Source organism: Peromyscus californicus, unplaced genomic scaffold, assembly GCF_007827085.1.
Source record: "Peromyscus californicus insignis strain IS unplaced genomic scaffold, ASM782708v3 Scaffold_13__1_contigs__length_99412109, whole genome shotgun sequence".
NCBI lineage: Eukaryota > Metazoa > Chordata > Mammalia > Rodentia > Cricetidae > Peromyscus > Peromyscus californicus.
In genome coordinates this window covers 57,821,784-57,842,795 of record NW_026294424.1, presented here as the reverse complement: position 1 = coordinate 57,842,795, position 21,012 = coordinate 57,821,784, and the positions used below count along the sequence as shown (strand labels likewise).

The 21,012-nt window shown below is 47.2% G+C and overlaps 1 protein-coding gene across 1 annotated transcript in view; it reads left to right on the top strand.

Moving 5' to 3' along the window:
* The first annotated feature begins 11,842 nt into the window (after window positions 1-11,842).
* The window catches only part of Rell1 (RELT like 1), a 47,479-nt gene continuing 38,309 nt past the window's right edge, over window positions 11,843-21,012 (top strand). Inside the window, exon 1 of the mRNA XM_052734974.1 lies at window positions 11,843-12,081. Coding sequence (XP_052590934.1) covers window positions 11,994-12,081 — 88 coding nt within the window. The 5' untranslated portion in view covers window positions 11,843-11,993. The remainder of the gene's footprint in view (window positions 12,082-21,012) is intronic.

Below are 21,012 nucleotides of genomic sequence, written 5' to 3'. Positions count from 1 at the left end.
GTTTCCCAAGGAGTGTTCCTAATTCTCACCTGTGCATGTGGTGGGGAAGGCTAGGGTTGGGTGAAGGAAGATTGTAAGTGGAATGTAGTTGTAATGGAGGCCTCAGTCTTTCCCATAAGGCAGTTCTGGAGCTGAGTGATTATTCTCAAATTGTCTATCCTTGGAAATGGGTGCTTGCTGTGGATATCGCTCTGTATAAATAAAATGCTGATTGGTCTGTAGCCCGGCAGGAAGTATAGGTGGGACAAGCAGAGAGGAGAATTCAGGGAAGTGGAAGGCTGAGGGAGAGAGACACTGCCAGCTGCCACCATGAAAAGCGAGATGTAAGGTACCGGTAAGCCACGAGTCACGTGGCAACTTATAGATTCATAGAAATGGGTTAATTTAAGATATAAGAGCTAGATAGCAAGAAGTCTGCCAGAGCCATACAGTTTGTAAGCAATATAAGTCTCTGTGTGTTTACTCAGTTGGGTCTGAGCGGCTGCGGGACTGGCGGGTGAGAGAGATTTGTCCTGACCGTGGGCCAGGCAGGACTGGAGAAAACTCCAGCTACAGGTGCTCCCTGTTCCACCAATCCCAATTAGCAGCCACTACCTAAGAAATAAAAAAGAAAAGAAAGGAAACATGACTGTGCCTAGATATGGTAGAGGTTTATTGTAGATGTGTAAGAGGGCATAGTCAGAGCCAGGGACCTCTGGGAAAATCCAGAGTATACATGACCCTGAACTGGGCTGTGTGGGGAGAGCAGGGGAGAAGGGAAAGAGGAGAGAGAGGAACCAGGTGTAGCAGCCAGGAGACCAAAAAAAAAAAAAAAAAAAAAAAACAAAAACAAAGAAAGTGGGTAAACAAAATGGTTGGATTATATAGGGATAAGCAACCCAGTACCCCTGGGCTGGAGAAATTCAGGGTAGGGGGCAAGGTATGCCTGTCAGGAGTGCCCAGTAACAGGTAGGGAATGAGGGATGCAGAGAGAACCTGTTGGCCAGGTCTGCTTTGATGTGTTAAATAGGTACCACAGCCATTTGTTCCAGGGTTGAAACCCAACAACCATGGTCACAGCAACTCTTATAAAGGAAAATATTTAACTGGGGCTGGCTTACAGTTCAGAGGTTTAGTTCATTATTATCATGGCGGGAAGCATAGTGGCATGCAGGCAGATGTGGTGCTGGAGAGGTAGCTAAGAGTTCTACATCTGGATCCACAGGCAGCAGGAAGAGACTGAGACACAATGGGCCTACCTTGAGCATTTGAGACCTCAAAGCCTGCCCTCAGTGGCACACTTCCTCCAACAAAGCTGCGCTTACTCCAACAAGGCCATACCTCCTAATAGTGCCACTCCCCATGAGCCTATGGGGGCCAATTACATTCAAACTACCACACCCATAAAACTCACACAGTTATAGTCTTGCTTAGCTTATTGTTGTGAGGTGCTATTCTCTCAGCTGAATGGAAAATCTGTCACCATTACTCTTGACATTTCCTTCTAGAAGGAAGGGACTGTCCAGTCACTTCTCTCAGCTGTCTGTATGTAATTTGGCCTCAGTTGCAGGTGGCTTTGGGGGCTCAGAGAAGGGTTAAAGTCTGTAGAATGGGGAACACTAGGGAGGGGGTTATGTAGAAGCCAACATCCATGCTGGGTTAAAACCCACCAGTGCGGCTGCTGTGGGGTCACACATGTTTCTATCTGTCACCTCTCAACCATGCTCTGTAAACGAGTCTAATATATTCATTGGTTCCACAGGGTGAACTTTGGTGGAATCATACCTAGGTTCGTCATTTGGACCTCAGGAAGGAGTAGACATTCACATCTCTCCATAGGGAAAGGACTTTCACAACACCCACATAAACATTGTCAGAATCTAATCTTTGTAACTCCCCCCCCGCACCCCCCCCCCCCCCCCCCGCCTGCACGCTTCCTGGCTGTGCATAGTCCTTGCAAGGAAACCCCTTAGCTCTCAAATGGTCCCCCTACTCTCTTTTTGATATAACATTCTGGAGGTGGGACTTGTAAGATGGATGTGATGGTCCACATGGAGTTTAGGGAGGGGTGAGCTCTCCTCACCCATTAAGGGGACAGAGTTGTGGCAGTGGGTACCCAGAGGTTAGCTAAGCAGGCAGACTTGCTGGCAGTATCGAGGAGGAGACCAGAGGAGTCCATGTTACTACGCTGGACCCAGGCAGCAGAATGTCTCACGTGGGATTCTCAGCACTCCAGCGAAACCGGCAGCTCTCATCCTGTGCTCTCTTAAACCTTCCACCCCATCATCTTGATGTCACGTCTCATGAACTGCCAGACATTTCAGATCCTCTCTGACCTCTGAAGCTGAGTCCCTCTGTTGTCCACGTTAACATGAAACTTGTCATCTGGACCCCTTAGCTTTCAAAACTGGTTGAAAAGCCTCCCCAGGTATCAGACTCCTTATAGGGACACCCCTGTACCTCTGTCCATCTCCTAAACTGATTTCACCTCCTGCTGTGCACGGGCACAGGGCATCACGCGGCTGCTCAGACTGGCCCATGAAACACTCTCAGGCTGCAGCCCAGATGTCTACTCAGCCACGCACAGTGGTGCACATTGGCCAGACCTCCCATGACCTGTAGTAGCGGTTCAAATCTTTATGGCTCTCAGCAGTCTTTATAATTAGCAAAACAAACACCCCTTCTTCCAGCTAATTTAACAGAACACTATTACTCAACCTGGGTAGATCTGCCCCGGTGCTCAGCAGGTAGGGATTTCCAGGGTCCTAGAGGGAAGTGTGTGTGCTCACATTTTAACCTCGCCACCTCTGCCTGTAACCCTACAGTGTCAGCAGCCTGCGTTCTGTGCTATCTCTACCCTACTGCCGGAGCAAAATGAGGCCTCTTGGGGCAGCAGAGGGAAAGCCAAGGGTGCTTAGAGCATGGTCGACATAGAACCCAATCATGCACATGTGCACACTCTTTACCCCTACATAGTCTGTTGGTGGGAGAATTATGTCTAATTTCCCTGTCTAGGATTAACAGCTATATTTAAAGCTCCTGGCAAGTGGCTTCTTCTGAATTAAGAAAAACTAGTTCACAGTCTGCCTATAAAGGTCACAGTCATGGGCTGGAGAGATGGCTCAGAGGTTAAGAGCACTGGCTGCTCTTCCAAAGGTCCTGAGTTCAATTCCCAGCAACCACATGTTGGCTCACAACCATCTGTAATGAGATCTGGTGCCCTCTTCTGGCCTGCAGGGATACAGGCAGACAGAGCACTGTATACATAATTAATAAATAAAATCTTTAAATAAAAAAAAAAAAAAAAAAAAAAAAAAAAAAAAAAAAAAAAAAAAAAAGGTCACAGTCATGTTGAGCAGGGTTTGGGTGGGAAGGAACCATGGGCACCTTGGCTGGAGAGCTTGAGACCGAGCTCTGTTTACACCTGTCAAAGCTTCCCCTTTCTACTGAACTGTCTTTACTCTTTAAAGAGCTAGTGTTTACACCCCTGCTGGTGGTGGTAATCTGCAGGAGGTGTGTCCAGTAGCACAGTCTGTCCTCTGAAATGTTTACTCATAAATCTGTTCCCAAGCCATATGGTTTTTGCCCTGTATTTCTGTCTTGATGATCACCAGAGCAATGTTATGGTTCCTGAGTATGAGGCAGCCAATGGTCTGAGCCATTTATTGCAACCCTTAGGAAACTATAGGCCCACAAAGAACACCGTGATGTGGTCCAGGCTGACTGGACAGAGGTTAAGGACACCAGGGCTAATTCATGTGCCCCTGGCTTCTATGGAGCATGTTGGCAAAAGGAGGATTGACCTATCTGATTCACAATGTGGAAAACAACAACAACAACAACAACAACAACCTAATTTAACATTCAACACTAGAAATTCTTCTTAGATCCAATCTATTTTGGAGATACGGTTATTTATTCTAATAGGTGACGACGTGTGAGACATCTGGAACTCTCCATTCTCTTTTAATCGGCTGTCATGCTCCGCTCTGACTCAGTGAGTGCAGGCCTTTCTCTTCTCCTCTTGAGTATGACATCCCTGTGCATCAGACACGGGCACATTCTTTGGCTGTCCATCACTCCTACACGCTTCTTTCACAAGTCAGCTCAGGTTACCCCTTCTCCAGTCACCTTTCTGAGTGTCCAGTGGCAGACCAGCTACACTCCTTGGACTTTCTCTAGTTCATTGATCCTCAATGGGAAGAAATTCTGTCTCATTCCTACCCCAGTGTTGGAGCCCATTAGGTTTCCCAGTGGCTGTACCCAGCAGGACTGCATTAGAGGTTAATTGGACCACGGGCCTGGGTACCAGGTGTTTGTAAGAGTCTACACTTGACTGTAACCAGCAAGGTGGAGGTCTTTTGCTCCACCCGTTGGCATTGTTATAAACAGACCTTTGGAATAAAGTTCTGGGCTGGTGGATAAGGATCCAGGTCCACCCGAGTCTATCCTGTGTTTCTCTCTCCATATTTCTAAGTCTCTTATCCCTCATTCCTCAAGAAGTCCCTTGGGTAAATAATGATGGGGGCTGGTTTCCCCACACCCCAGGAACATCTGGTCACATTAGAGACATTTTTGGGTATCACAACTGGTCTGGAAGCTGCTGGCATTTATTTCATAGAGGCAGGGACATGCCTTTTGGAACACAGTATTGGCAAGGACACGAGGTCCCTCGTGCTGAGAACCCTGTAGTCTAGTCAGCCTCTAGCACCCTATCATTTGGCTGCCCATTAGACTGTAGAATCCTCTACACTCTAAGGGTGGGAGCTCTTAGAAATCGTCCTGTCGCCCCTCCAATCTTACAGGACACTCATCCAAGAAGAGCTGTTTGGCTCAGGGTGAGTCGTTGTGAGAAACTAGGAGCTAGACAGATCTCCACAGGTGGACAGAGAGGGAAAGGGGCCACAGACAATAAAAAAGGCCAGGCAGGGCTTTTTCTCCTGAGGGCAGGGTGGAGGGCAGGGCAGCCCTTCTGGCTGACCACTCCAGGCTGGCCAGCTTATGTTCAAAGCCTGTCCTGAACATGTCTACCTGAAGTTGTGGCCTGCCAGCTTCCCTTTCTCTGTCTAAGCTGTCCAAACCACAATTAGGGAAAGGGGGCCATCCTAGGCCACCAGAAACACTTAAAACCCTGAGACCTCCTGGAAAAAAAGGATCCTGGTCTCCTCTCTGCTCTGCAGGGAGTTTTTCTCTGTGTGCTTTGTCTTCTCGTTCTCTCTCTCTCTCTCTCTCTCTCTCTCTCTCTCTCCCCCCCCCTCCCTCCTCCCCTCTCTCTCCCTTTCCTCCTCCCTCTCCTGGGTTCTAACAGTTTGTCACCCGTTGAGGCCTGTGGTGTCTAAGATCCTTCTTGCCCTTTGATTTTTTAATCAGCAGAGAAAATGAACCCAGTGAAGGAAGTAATACTAACCAGGCTCCCTCGTGTGACCCTGGGGCCCTTTGACCTTTTCCATTTCACCATCTGGCTGTTCTCTTTCTCCTAGCTAAGTTGGAAATCTCTATAAGCAGTGCTGGGATCTTTTATCAACTTGCAGTAATCTTGTCCCTCAGTCTTCTACTCTCGGCATATGCAATGTATATGTGTTGTTAGGTCAAAAGACCTAGATTTTTAAAAATACTGTTTTACTCCCTTGAAGTTCTAATTGTTAAAACAAAAACAAAAACAAAAAAAAACCCGTAAACTTATTTCCTAGATATAACTGCTCATAAGGATGTGTAATACATCTAAATCACAGAAAGACAAAATTCTACTGAGAATGTTCAGTGTTAAATAGAGTAAACACCAGTCACCAGAGACTCGTGCAGTTCCATGGTGGTGAGGAAAATGACCATTTAGCAATGGAGAAGAAAACAGGACAGGTTTCTACTAAGGAGAATGATTAACTAAATTCTCACAGAGAAACTAGAAGAAAACGAAACACCAAAAAAAGACAGCACATTGTATAAGGTTTTCTCTTTCTCTCTCTCTCTCTCTCTCTTTGGGTTTTTCAAGACAGGGTTTCTCTGTGTAGCTTTGGCACCTTTCCTGGAACTCACTCTGTAGCCCAAGCTGGCCTCGAACTCGTAGAGATCCACCTGCCTCTGCCTACTGCGTGCTGGGATTAAAGGAGTGTCCACCACCGCCCAGCGTATAAGGTTTTCAAATTCATCTCATGCACTCTGATATATGACCCATTCCCACAGTTAAATCAGTTCTTCTTGAAAAACAAAAAAGTTGTAAGCAATTATGCTGGCTAGCTTTCTGTCAGGAGGAATGAGAAAATGCCTCCTTAAGATTTGGGCTGCAGGCAAGCCTGAGGGCCATTTTCTTAAGTAGTGATTGATGGGGGAGGGCCCAGCCCATTGTGGGTGGGATCATCCTGATGTGGTGATCCTAGGTTCTATAGGAAAGCAGGCTGACAAATCTTGAAAGCAAGCCAGTAGGCAGCACTCCTCCATGCCCTCTGCATCATCAGCTCCTGCCTCCAGGTTCCTGCCCGGCTTGAGTTCCGGTCTGGACTTCCTTGGATGATGAACATGTGGAAGTACCAAATAAGGCCTTTCCTCCTCCAGTTGCTTTTGGTCATAGTGTTTTCCTCACAGCAATCACGGTGCTTGGAGAAATTTTGTCCTGGTGTGTGGGGGGAACTAGGCAATGCTTCCTCCCCTCCCTTTTAAGGTCCCAGTGGTAAACCAAAGTTAGATTCCACAAAAGCGGCCGACTGGGGAACAAATGAATTTATTGGGCCTACTTTCTGAGCATGGGTGATCCCAAAGCAGCCACACTAGATATTCATTCAGCATGGATGTTGGCTTTCCCATAGTACATAGATGGGGCCTCTTCTTCTACTCTCCTTCAACCTATATATTCTAGCCTCTCTCCAAGAACCCAAGGCCAAGGGCGATTAGTGCAGAATTTCATAATCTGGTTGGGGGGTAGGGGTGGAAAACTCAGGCAACGGTCCAGTGACCCTTGACATCCCCTCCTATGTAGGAAACACCAACAGTTAACAGTGTTAATCCCACCAGGCAAGAACAAGACCACTACCACAATTTTTGAGCCAAATTAGAAGCAAACTTTATTAAATACTGGTCAGGATGATGGACACTGGCCAGGTGTCCCATATCTGGGCTTCTCAGAGAATAGCCACAAATTACATCAGTCAGGTGCTTATAAAGGCAAAATCCACATACTTCCTGTTTTACTCCAACCAGGGGCATGCATACATCCTGACGTAATTCCTGCCCGTGAGTGAGCATGCATAGCCTGTTCCAGTTGGGGCAACCAACCTGGTTTATAGAAGCGAAAACACATGGCTGGTTATCTTACATGAACAACAGCCCCCAGCATTCTAGAAAGTTATCTGTCCTTGGGCAAGTGAGCTTATAGGTTAGAGGCATTTTTGTTTTATAGCTCTCATCAGCACAGTAATCTTAACTTAAAACGTAACTCCAGCTCCCACACCAGCTGTTGTGAACTTCTACAAGCAAGCACAGCTGAGTCCATGAAGATGGCGGCGGTTTGGCTTGGAGCATAGGGCTGTAGAACGCCAGGGGAAAATTTCGAAAAGCCCAGTTTAAACATGCAGTGACAAATTCAGAGGAGGAAAGTTCTTACTGGAAAAAGGAAGAGCGGAGAGACCAGTGCCCTGCATTTCATTGGCAGAACTGTGTGTGTGCAGGTTACAAGCCCAGGCACGGGTGAGTAGATTTGATTCCTGGTTGGACCAGGCAGCAGCTATTGTCACTCAGGTAGATGCCATGCGTCTTTAATTCCAAATTTCTATAGCTTCAAAGTGAGGCTCACTAATGATACTTCTCCAAATCAAATGTTGCTCTGAGGAGTTACTGAAATAGACACAGGAAAAGGTGTTCTCTCGGCAAGTCCAGGAGATGAACAAGTGAAGGCTATTGTTACAACTATTTCTCCATTTAATTTCGTTGCTGAAAAAAAAAACAGGGAAACCCAGTTTCATAATGCCAGTTTTATGTCATCAGGAGAAATGTAACTTCTTGTAAGACAGAAGGGACCTTCGAGTCATTCACATTTAAAATGAAACAGTAGGCTTTTAGATATGCATTTATGAAAGTTTTTCCTCAAGTAAACAAATCTGCAAGGTTAGGGACCCAGGGGCTGGAGAGAAGGCTCAGCAGCCACGCTCCTGCTCACTGGTTGCTTTTGCAGAGGAGCTGGGCTAGGTTCCCAGCACCCACCTGCAGCTCACAACCACAGCTTCATTTTCAGGGGGATCTGATTACTTCTTCTGACAGTTACAGGCACCAGCCACACATGTGATTGTGTGTTTTAAGAAAGCCCGGAGAAGGAGGTGGGAATGGGGGGTGGATTTTGGGGGGGGGGGGAGGCTGGGGGGGGGGGAGGAGGGAGGGCAGGGGAATCCGTAGCTGATATGTAAAATTAAATTAATTATAAAATAAAAATATTTATTTTAAAAAAAAGAAAGCCAGAGAAGTGGTTTGATGCTGTGTTCTTGAAATTCTTGGTGATGTTCGTATGAACAGCCCTGCATGTATTTTTACTAGCGTACATTAATTGTACAAAATAATGGCTTTTTAAAGGACATTTGTCCTTTGGTTACAGTCACCCCCCCACCAACCCGGTCCCTTTCTCCTTTCATGTCCTCTTTTTCTTTAAATGTAGATTCCACGTGAGAGAAAAATGTGATGTTTGGTTTTCCCAACCCATTATTATGCTTAACATGATGGTCTCCAGTGCCATCCACGTTTCCTGCTGTATCGAGCACATACCCCAGTTACAGGGGAGGAATAATCACTCTTGATTCAGACTTGGTATAACACTCATTTATTCACACAGTAAGATTACAAGCAATACTCATCCTGTCTTCCAAATGGAAGCAGGAGTACCTCTCCGGGTATACAGGTCTGGACTCGCCACGTCTGTTCCTCTGGATCTTGGGTCAGCCTTCCTCAGGTCAGCCACGTCTGCACTGGGGACAGGATCTCACGTCTCTGGCAGAGGAGAGTCGTTTCTCGCGAGGGCCTGACGAGCTCTGTTGGTCGGGTCTGAGGCTTCATCTTTTATATTCTTTCCTGGCTAGGTTTCTAGTCTTATCCCTACTTCCACACATAGCTTATAGCTTATCACTACTCCATTTGTGGTTTACTTACATCATTCTATTGCTTATCACTCCTGACCAGGGTTGTTCACCCTAGGCCTTACATGTGTTCCTTACACCTGCAAACGACATAAACTTTTCCTTCATTATTTGGTAAATGTAATAGAAATATACTGTCTTTTCTCCCCAAGGGTTAAAGAAGACAAATCTTCACTTAAGGGAATTGTAAAGAAGCTGCGTGGCAGAAATTCAAATTCCTCCAGGGTCAGCAGTTCTTGAAATCAAAATATGCTCTCAACGTGTGCTTGCTTCCTGATGAAAACTGCATCCTGCTTATCAGCTTGGTCACTTTAAACTAGCCAATCACATAATAACGTGAAGTTGAGCTCTGCCCATCCAGAGTGAGGCACAGGACCCCTTTTGTTTAGGAATAACCCCCCCCCCCCCCCCGCAGGACACCCACTGGGTGCCTGATTTGGTGTGGCTACACACCCTTTTGCAAATGCAAAACTTTTTGGCCTTGCCAAAATACTTTGGATCACGTGCATTTTCCTGGGATCCAGGACCCATTTCTAACAGTTAGCTCTGCATTTTCAACATGCATTGGGTCTTGGCAATGTTGATAATTTACAGTTTAATTTCTAAGCCGGGGATTCTCTCCTTTAATAGTTACATAGCCATTGAATGTTTGTCTCCCTGCTTACTTTTTAGGGTTACTATTGCTGCGATGTAACATCAGGACCAAAACAACTTAGGGAGCGTCTTAGTTAGGGTTTTATTGCTGTGAAGCGACACCATGACCACAGCAACTCTTATAAAGGAAAACATTTAATTGGGTGGCTTACAGCTCAGAGGTTTAGTCTATTATCATCATCTGGAGGGAAACATGGTGGCGTGCAGACAGACATGGTACTAGAGAGGTAGCTGAGAGTTCTACAGCCGATCCTCAGGCAACAGGAAGAGACAATGAACCACTGGGCCTGGCTTGACCTCCTGAAACCTCAAAGCCCACCCCACAGTGACGTACTTCCTCCAACAAGGCCACACCCACTCCAATAAAGCCACACCTCCGAACAGTGTCACTCGCTGATGAGCAAGCATTCAAACCATGAGTCCATGGAAGCCATTCCTATTTAAACGACCACAGGGAATAAAAGATCTGACTAAAGCCTCCACACCGATGTTCATCATTGGAGGAGGTCAGGCCAGGAACTCAAGTAGAACAGAAACCTGGAGACGGAGAGGCCATGGAAGGGGGCGGCTTACTGACTTGCTCCTCCTTGAGGCTTGTTCAGCCCACTTTCTTATAGAACCCAGGACCATCAGCCCAGGGGTGGCCTCACCCACAATGGGCTGGGCCCTCTCCTGTCAATCACTAATTTAAAAAAATGCCCTAGCTGGATCTTATGGAGGCGTTTTCTCAATGAGGTTCTTAAATGACTCTAGCTTGTGTCAAGTTGACATAAAACTAGTCATCCTTTGCATTCATTCACAGGTTTTCCCCTTTGATACTCAAGTAGGAAAGGCTTTCTTCTAAGTCTGCCAGACTACAGGATGTGCCACAAACTGAGCACAGGACCCAGGGTGCCTACCTTTGGCTTCAAAGGGCAGGGCATCCAACCTTCAGCCTCAGCCACTGTCCCTGGTAACACTCACATCAGTGATGTTTGTAACAGACAAGCAGAATGCACAGAGGCTTTTAGGAGAAAAAAAAAACTCTCCCTTGAAACTCAGAGGCCATCGTCAGTCAGTTTACAGAAGAGGCTGAAGACCCAGTCTGCATTCAGCCCTTTGCTCTTGCTCAGGGCTTGCTCAACTCAAATCTGTCAAGTCGAGGCTTTAAGGACCTTGTTGTGGAGTCTCCAAGGGTTAGTGAAGGTAAGACCGAGCTATTCAGAAAAAGGCCCATTCCCCTTTAAAAACTACTCTGTGCTGTCCTTGAGTCAGGTGCTGAGGTTACAGCGGTGAGCAAACACTGGAGTTAATTACTGTAAGCACGGTGGCTTAAACATGTGGGCTCACTTCCTGGCCTGTGAAATGGGGATAATACTCGTCTTACAGAGCTGATATAAAGACTTAAGAAGTGACCAGATAACTTGAAGAGCTGTTTCAGGGTAGTGTTTGCTAGATGCAGCATAGGCATATGATTAAAACAAAACCCAACCCAACTCAAGCAACCGACCAATCAAACAAATGCCCCGTAAGTTACTCCTGGAAATGTGTGGAGAAGTGTTCCTCAACAGAAGTAGCTTAGACGGAAGCAGCAGCGATGGGAACCACGAAAAGTTTTTCTTCTTTCCCCCTTGATTTTCAAACACCCAAACGTGACTTTTAACGCAGCATGCCTTCCTAGACCACTAACCCAGGCTAATTAACTGGCCAGAGACTCTAATAGAGAATAAAAACATGGCGCCAATCCACTGCCCGCTCTGTCTGGGGTCTATCCTGGGCTTCCAGGCCCAACCTCCGTCTTCCTCTTCCCATGCTTAGTTCCAGGACCCAGGAGAAGGAGCAACCCGCCCCCGCCCGAGGCTCCCGCGCAGCCCCGCCACTTTGCAGGGCAGGGTTTCGAAAGGAAGCCCGCCCAACCAGAAGGGGCGGGGCGGGACAGCGGAGGGCGGGGCTTGGGGGGCGGGGCCACGGCTTATCCGCGCGGCTGACGCGGCCGTAGGGTTCTTAGGGGAAAGGGGAGTGACAGGGAGAGGCGCCGGGGGGCGGGGTCATGCACGTGAGGGCGGGGCCAGGCCTCCGGGGACCCGGGCGCGGCGGGCAGAGGCGGGGCTTCCGCGTTGTGGGCGGGGCCTCGGCGGGTCCAGGCTGGGCGGCTAGGGGCTAGAAGAGGCCGAGCTCCCCGGCTCAATCTGCGGGGCGTCTCTGGAGCTTCACCATCTTCCTGGACCGGGACGCGGCGGCCGGGGAGAGGAGGGTGCAGGGAACGCGGCGATGGCTCCGTGGGGACTCCCGGGGTCCGCTGTGCTCTCTGCTGCGGTGTTCGTGGGAGGCGCCGTGAGTTCGCCGCTGGTGGCCCCCGGTGAGTGCGTGGTCCGGGCGGGGACGCCAGGTGCTGAGTCGGGTCTGCACGCGGAAGGAAGGGAGCCCGCAGCCCCGCCGCGCCCTGAGTTGCGCGCGTCCTGCTCGGCTACCGGATCCGGCTCTGAACATCTGGGTGGCCCGGGGTGGCCCGGGCAGGGTGCGGCGCGCGGCGCGGCTTGGGTCCCTCCCCACCCTCCTCCCGGGCTCCCGCCTTCCCTCCCCCCGCCTCTTCTGAGGGCCGCGGGACCCCAACCCGAACTCTTCAGAAGGTCGCCTTGCTGGGGCGTCTTCTCCGCAGCCGCGTGCCCTAGGTGCCCGGCGGTGGACCCCCTTTCTACCGTCCTGATCCCCAAAGGCCTCGCCAGCCGAAGATCTTGTTACCCGGGACCGGGTGCTGCTCTACGGCTGATTTCCTCGCTCTCCCATTTTCTTCTTTTTTATTATGTTAAAGCCTTGAAAGTTCCAGTCTTTGCAGGTGGTTACGGATTCTTGTAGTAACTCAGTAATTTCACACTCCTTCCCACATATCCTGGATAAATTAGATCGGGAAAGATGAAAGGCACATCTGTAATGCACACTGCTTTTTCTTTGTATCACATTCTGTCATCACAAAAGGAACCCTCTGTGGTCAGGGTGGAAGCCACCAGCTGAGACGCTGAGTGTTGTGCTCAACGAGGAGCGATCAGCAGGAGTTTCTTCTAACTGAAATCTCTTTTGAGGTCTACCTTTTACTTAAGGAAGCCCTGTCTCACACTCCTGTTTTTATAAGACACACACCAGGGATTCTTAATCACTGTTTCCCCCTCTTAATTGCCACCTCACAGCAGTAGTTAAAAAAAAAATAGACTTAAGCCTTCCTGGCCATTTGGGGTTACCACAGGCTGATTCTTACGTCAGCAGGCTCTGCCAAGCTGCCTTCAGGGGAGGCTCCTCTTCAGGCCCAAATAATAAGCAGCTGGAAGGCTTCCAACGGCGACTGTCTCCTCTATAAAGTACACGCGCTCCTCTTCAGTCCTGAACATTCCAGTCACTTAGAGCTCTGAAACTGGCCTGTCACTTGGCCTTTACTTTTTCCTAGGAACGTGTTAGGAAGGGAACAGGATAGATAGATAATGTGTCTCTTGAGTATTGATTAGCAGGTTCACATTTCCTCCAGCCATTCCCCCAGGGGAATGGGAAGCTAGTGACAAATTTCACTGGACGGGACATTTTCATGTGCATCCTGTGTTTCTTTGTTGGGGCTTGTAAATACAAAATAGGTTCAAATGCGATTGGAGGCTGCAGGTAATTTCCGGCTGGAATCACTTGTTGCAGAGTTGGGGGAAAAAAAAGCTTAACTTGGGAATCAGATTGTTACAATTTAGTACAGGAGGCATGTAATCAGCCTTCCTCCATTCCTAGGGTAGGTTTATGTTTTGCTGGGTTTTCTGAACATCCGGGTATCAGGCTTGCACTGTGACTGAAGAAAGTCTTACCTAGTAGTGCTACTAGTAACTTTTTTTTGGGTGAAAATGCTTGAGAAGAACGAAGTAACTATTCAAATTTGCTAGCAGGCCTTGAGGCCTGTAGCAAAAGATGAACCCTAACAGCCGGCCTCTGATCTCTTTGGCATCAACGCTGAGAAGTAGGAAGTAAGAGATGGGAACTCCTATAGTCAGCCTGCTCTGTGCTTTGGTTGGGCACTTTATGTGTATTTTAAAACTTATTCCTCATAAACCAAGATGTATTGATTTTCAGTAGAGCAACTGAGGCCTGCCATCACATAGGTATTGTATCAGTAAGCATTGGATAGTGGGTGTGTGTGTGTCTGGGATAATACAGCCTGCTTGATTTTAAACTCATTTCCTTTCTATTGCCCCCCCCCCCCCACTGCTTCCCAGAGAAAATAGAGCACAAGTCACCCTCATGACTTGGATGGTAGGATAGTTTTAAAATACCCAAACATCGTATCCTGAGCATGTAGTTATGTGCAGCCCTGCAGAGGAGAAAGGACAGATAGCTTCACAGTGGGTGGTGAAAGAAGTCTCTTTCACTTCCTTTTTTGTAAATTGTCTACAAAGTGGCATTAGAAACTACTCTACCAGCACCGGGGATGCTTTTTCGTGTCTTGCCTTATTTATGTACTTAGGTTCTCTGGTTACTCAGCCTCTGGCCTTATTGGTTTCTCAATTTTCCTGTCCGGCAGTGGACACAGCCCTTGAGTGGAGAGGTGAGTGATACAGTTCCAGGTCTGGTGCTGTGACAGATGCACAGTCCCTGGGCTCTGTGGGCGTCCGTCCAGCCTCACATTCCTCATTTAGATGCTGAAGATAGGTTTGATTAAATTCTGGGTTCTCCTTTGGCTGGGTAGCTGCCTAGCTGAATAGCCACTTAAGACACAGACATTGAGTGCAGTGTTTTGTAAACTTACGCTATTTGGAGCTTGGGATTTCATGCTTACTCCAAATTTAAAGAGGAAATGAAGAATGTTCCCAGGGACTGTCATTTCTTCTTCTCTGTGTATTTCCTACCCCTTCAGAAAAGAATGAGGTGGGGAAACTTGGGGAGGAGTTAGATTGGAATGTGAGAAGCCACGGTCAAGGTGATTCAGACAGAAAACTTTCATTTTTACTTTGGCTTTGATATTGAAGTCTTATTACATGTTGGGCCTTTTTAATTTCATTATTTAAAAATGACATACATTAAAAAATACTATTTAAAAAATTGGGCGTAAGTTTGAAGGACTGAAATTGAAACTTGGCATCAGTGCACTGTGGCTTCTGGGCTTTGGGTGTAGCTCAGTGCTACACCTGCCTGTCATGTATAGGAGTCCCCAGGTTCAATCCCCAGTGCTACAAAAAGTCCCCCCCCCCATTAAAATAAGATAAAAAAATAAGAATTAAAAAAAATGAGAAATGGAAATAAAAGAATAATCCAAATTGTCATTAGTTAAAACTATTATTCTTAGTGTTGTTCAGTAATCTTTGTGTTTGTGATTTAGGAGCTGGTAAAGATTTTAAAATTTCATTTTTTTATTTACATGTAAATGAAATCGATGTAGTTTTGGTCTTTACTCCAGGAATTATAACATGTCATTCATATGTTAGAATTTACTTAGATTTAATACCGTATGATCTTTCTGTAAAATGTCATACACAACAAGGAGTTGGTAAAGTTTTAGGGGCTGCCAAGCCAAGATAGTAAAAATCTGGTGTAAGAAGGCTGGGCATGGCGGCACATGCCTTTAATGTTAGTACTCGAGGGCAGAGGCAGGCTGATCTCTGAATTTGAGGCCAGCCTGGTCTACATAGTGAACTTCAGGACAGCCAGGGCTGTGGAGTGAGGCCTTGCCTTAACAAGCAAACAAAAGGAAAACAACAACAAAGGATCTGGTGTAAGACTGAAGGGCTAAAATTGAAAGCTGGCGTGAGTGCCTTGTGAGGTCTTTACTGTTTTTGGACAGGGGAATTCAGTGTTGTTTGGCAGGTAGTGGACTTTGTCCTCAGATCATTTAATACTTATGATTCCATAGGACTGATTTCATTCCCACGTTTATGTCTGCAGAAAAGGATTGTCCAAGAGGTGGCAGAGTCCCACGGTATTACCCGAGCTTTGCCATTCTGTCATAGACGTTCAGTTCCAAAGTGCATTCTAAACCCTTTTCCACCCTCTCTTTGAAAAAACTCTTTTCATCCTGAAATGTTTATGGAGTCACAGGAGTGTGACTCCCTCTGCAGTGTCGTAGGAAGTTTTGAGAAGTTCCTCCCACAGTTCGTGTGGGAAGAGGGAGAGAATTACCCTGATCCCTCACCTAGAGGCCCTTGCCTCAGTGAGCATTCCTTCCTCGTCTTCATGCATCTCGACCTTGGATAGGATCTTCATGCAGTGCACTTTGTGAGCCCTGGTCCCCTTTACCTTTGTTATATGCGATCTCCCTTTCTGATTCACTGGAGAGGTGCCTGGGGATGTTCCTTCATGTGGCTTCCTGGTGTTTTAACTCACTGTGCCTCCTTTCGGGGAGGTTGCAGTTATTAGTCATTGTTTTAAAAATGTGACTTCAAACTTGGTTGTTTCAGCGAACACCTTTGTCCACAAGGCCTGGTCTCGTAGTTGATGACTTGCATAGAAAATGGGTTCTTGGGAAGGCAGCTTGCAGGTCAGTGATGTTCACCATTGTTAGGTGTGGTGGACCAGCCACCACTTTTAAGACCCAGGGTGCGCCCGGGCAGTGGTGGCACACACCTTTAATCCCAGCACTCGTGAGGCAAAGGCAGGCGGATCTCCGTGAGTTCAAGGCCAGCCTGGTCTACAAAGCGAGTTCCAGAAAAGGCGCAAAGCTACACAGAGAAACCCTGTCTTGAAAAAAACAACTAACCAACCAACCAACCAACCAACCAAAGACCCAGGGTACTCTTGAGTAGGGAGAAGTGAGAAATATTAGCTAGAAAGAGCTACCTAGACCATGAGAGGAAAGTCAGAAAACACACGATAGCCTCGGGAGGGCCTGGGTCTCAATCCACCAGCAGCCCAGAACTTCATTCCAAAGGGCTTTTGATCACAATGCCAAGGGGAGGAGCAAAGACCTCCCCCTTTCGAGATACAGCCAAGGGTAGACCCTTCCAAACACCTGCACTCAGGCCTGTGGTCTAATCATCCTCTTCATGCAGACCTGCTGGGTAAAGCCACCAGGAAACCTAGATGGGCTCCAACAGTTAGGCCGTTGATTACCTCACTGTTGGTCTGAAGGTTGGCCTGTTTGTACTTTTAGAGCAGTGGTCTCAGACACTCATCTCTCGCCTTCGTATTTTTTTTCCCCCCGAAAATAAAAAGGTACTTGCTAATTCGTTAAGGCAAGTGTTGGTACCTTATTTAATTTGTTATAATCTTTGGTTTTTTTTTAAAATAAGATTGGCTATTTTTCTAATATCCTTTATCAGGGTGTGTGTGTGTGTGTGTGTGTGTGTGTGTGTGTGTGTGTGTGTGTATGTATGTGTGTCTCCCCCCTCCCCCCAAGTATCCAAGGCATTTACACATTGCTGTAATCTTCTCTGGAGATTTTTCAAATGCAAAATGCTCTGAAGATTGAGGATTTTTGATATGTTCTGGTGGTGGTAACACACAGCCTGCCCCAGCGTGAGATGTTCAAGTGTATGTTTGATCTCACATAGGTTCACTAGCTGTATGCTTTGCTGCAGTAATCCAGCATGTTTGATTTCTGAGTGTGACACAGTGTACATTGAATGCTCTCTGCTGCCTTTCTGGAATCCCACATCTGCCTCCAGGTTTTTCAGTTCAAGGACTCATGGTCCTGCATCTGCCTTTCCTGACCTATCCACGTTTTCTCACGTTTATTGGGAACCAAGTATAAGTATCCCATGCAAATATCTAAAAAAAAAAAAAAAAAAAAAAAAAAAAAATCCCATGGAGAAACAGCAGGAATCCTGCAGAGAGTGATTGGAGAAAAGACTCAGTGGTTCAGAGTAGTGACTGCTCTCACAGCTGGCCCGGATTGGACTCCCAGCACCCACATAGCTCATCTGTAACTCTCAGTCCAGGCATGTTCTGTCCTCCGTGGGCACCAGGCACCAACATAGTGCATATACATGCAAGCAAAGCACTCCACATATAAAATAAAAATAAAGGGCCTGGAGAGATGGCTCAGAGGTTGAGAGCACCGACTGCTCTTCCAGAGGTCCTGAGTTCAATTCCCAGCACCCACATGGTGGCTCACAACCATCTGTAATGAGATCTGGCACCCTCTTCTGTATACATAATAAATAAATAAATCTTTAAAAAAAAAAAAATAAATAAAGTCCATCTTAAAATCTTACAGAGACTTGAAAAATGACAGATAGCCATTAAAGAGTTTTGAAAACAGCCAGATGCCCATGAATAACCCCTCTGATGCACAGACTTCAGGAGAAGAAAGGCTGCCTTGACATCCTAGCGTGGCATCTAATCAAGCCACCTGGATGCAGCTGGGGTTTTGTCTATTCGGTAGCGTTACGGGTGAGCGCTCAGCGCTCGTTGTAATGGAACCTTGATGGGTAAGTCGAGAGGCGAGGCTGGCTTTCTCCTCTGCACTTCTCTGCCAGTTAGTGACACGGCTCTCTTTGTAAGGGAGAGAAACTGAATCCACCAAGGGATTTTGGACGGTGGTGGACACCCCAGGCAATCGGAGTGCTTGGGGCCAGTCATCTTACCTTGAGGCTCCTTTGGCCAGCCTGCTTGAACTCAGGAGACCCAGTTTCCATTCCCGCTCGCAATACCCCAAGGCCTCCCTTGTCTTTCCTCCTTTGGCACTGGCCTGGGATCCCAGAAAGGAACAATTCCCAGCCGGGCTCTCCTGTTTCCTGTGGCAGCTGCCAGCCCTCCTGAGGAGCCTCCCGTGAGCGCCCTGCCTCCCTTGATTTGCAAACCCCTGGATGTAGCAACATTCCAACCACTAATAAAAGTGCCTGTTGTACAGAGAAAACAAATCTCTAAACCACGTTTTCTTACCTGTGGCGAAAAATGGGGAAAATAAGGCCAAGCTGCTTCCTGTGGTGATTATCACAATTTTGTGAGACAAAGCATTCGAGTGTTTGAAGCAGTGTTTGCTGTGCAGGTGTGCTGAAAGGGTTTGCTATCATTATTTGTTCGGCGTCAGACACTAACATTTTACATCAAAAGGACGAAACAAAGCTCTTAACCACTCCAAAGCTGGTCTGAAGCCTGTAACCCCAGCACTAGGAAGCTGAGGTAGGGGATTACTGTTCGTTCAAAGCCAGCCTGAGCTGCTTAGTGAGTTCCTGGTCAACCTGGGCTACTGTGTGAAACTATGTGTAAGCAAAACAACCACCAAAAGGAATCAAACCAACCAACACCGTAAGCACTCCAGAAGTGTCATTTCTGGTTCTTTGCCAGTTCCCCAGCATCCGTTGTCCTCTGCCACGGGGCTCCGGGTTCTGGTGCTGATGATGGAAGGGGCAAGAGAGGGCTTTGGGGATGGGGTAGTACTTCCACCCTAGGAGGAATGGGGGACAATGGGCTTGACTGTGCGTTCTCCTGGGAGGTAGAGGTAAAGCCATTGGTAGCCATGTTAATACTAGGAAGGAAAGAGGAGGATGCAAGAGAACCATTCATTACCTTTGTAAAGATAGACCCTGATGATTTCTTTTGGAAGAACTTTGGGGGGTTGATAAATCAATCCAGTCAGCCAATCTGTAGTTGTAGGCACAAAAATGCTCCTGTATTTCCTTAGGACTTGATGTAGTGATCATGTTACATGCTTGATGGAGGATCTAATTGGTTACTGGACTTCTCTTTACTCCCAGGGATGTTTGGATGAAATAATATTCATGACAGGAAAGCAGAGTGTAGTATTAGGAGCTGGAAGGGTCCCTGGTGATGTCCTCGGAGCTTATTTAGTGGAGAGGAAACTGAGCTGGCACCACCAAGATTTAAGAATGCTCCTTTGCTCCTTCTGGGACCCTCCTATCCTGTTGGGGTGTCCTTGCGTTGACGTGGACCCAGCAGTCATCTCTGCTCCTGGCAGGTTTCCTTGGTCCACTCCTGTTCCTGATGCTCACACTCTAAGGTGTGCTTTTCCAGCTCTTTGATGTGGGATGAACCTGACCTCAGCAGAATAACTGGCTGTTACAGGAGTGACTGTTGTTCTTAAGTCACATGCATTTAGAGATGTTCATCTTGTTATTTGCTGTGCATATGGGGAAACTGAGCCCAGAAAGATTCTGTGGCCTGCAGGAATCAGGGGCAGCTTACCCCTAGCAGCCATTAGGATGATATCATGTGTGGATCTTGTTCACTGCTGGAAGCCCAGGGCTAAAGTGAGACCAGGAATAGAATAGTTTGCTTGTTTATTATTTATTTATTTATTTATTTATTCTGCCTGCGTATTTGCCTACAGGCCCAGAAGAGGGCACCAGATCTCATTACAGATGATTGTGAGCCACCATGTGGTTGCTGGGAATTGAACTCAGGACCTCTGGAAGAGCAGTCGGTGCCCTTAACCACTGAGCCATCTCTCCAGCCCTAGAATAGGTATTTAAAATGTGAATGAAGAAAGCAAGCTAGAACTAGAATCCAGGCTTTCTCTTTAAAAAAATTTTTTATGTGTATATCTGTATATCTGTGTCAGTGTTTGGTGTGTGTGTGCATGCACATGTATGTGCATGTGTGTACAGAGCAGAGGACGGTGTTGGATCCCCTGGACCAGGAGTTACAGGCAGTTGTGAGCTGGCTAACGTGGGTGCCGGGAGCTGAGCTCAGGTTCAGTTAAGACATCTCTCTGGCTCCCCTTTTTCTTTATGTTAGTGTGGGGAGTTATTCTTCCTAATATTCACTCTCAGATCGTGGCCATGAGTCCCTCTGCCCTTCTCTGGATTGATTGGAGGCTCTGTCCTCTACCAACCTCTGTGGGTTCTGTTTCCCCCCCAAAGGTGGCAAAAGTAGTCATGGAGAGAGGATGCCAGCCACAAGGAGACCAGGAGAAACTGAGATGTTGAGAGGAGGTATTAGTGGACATTCTTAGCGTAAAGATTTTTAAACTCCAGATCTATTCATGAATCTCTCCAAAGGCGGAGTCAGTGGTCTTCTGACAGCCATGCCACGTGTGTGTATCACATTTGAGATATCACAACACGCGAAGTATTTAAAACCATTTATTTCACGAGCAGCTTGGCCTGCTTTCTATTGCTATAACAGAATGTTTGAGACTGGGTAGTTTATAAAGACCAACAGTGCATTGGGCTCATGGTTTGGTAGGCTGAGAAGTCCACGAGCATGTTGTTGACATCTCTTGGATCGGACCTCCAAGCTGCATCACAGCAAAGTAGAGGACATCACGTGGCAAGCCAGAGCAGACATGCCACTATGGGTCTCTCTTTCTCTGCTTATAAAGTTGCTAATGTCACAATGGAGCCTCGTCTTCATCACCTCATCTAAGCCA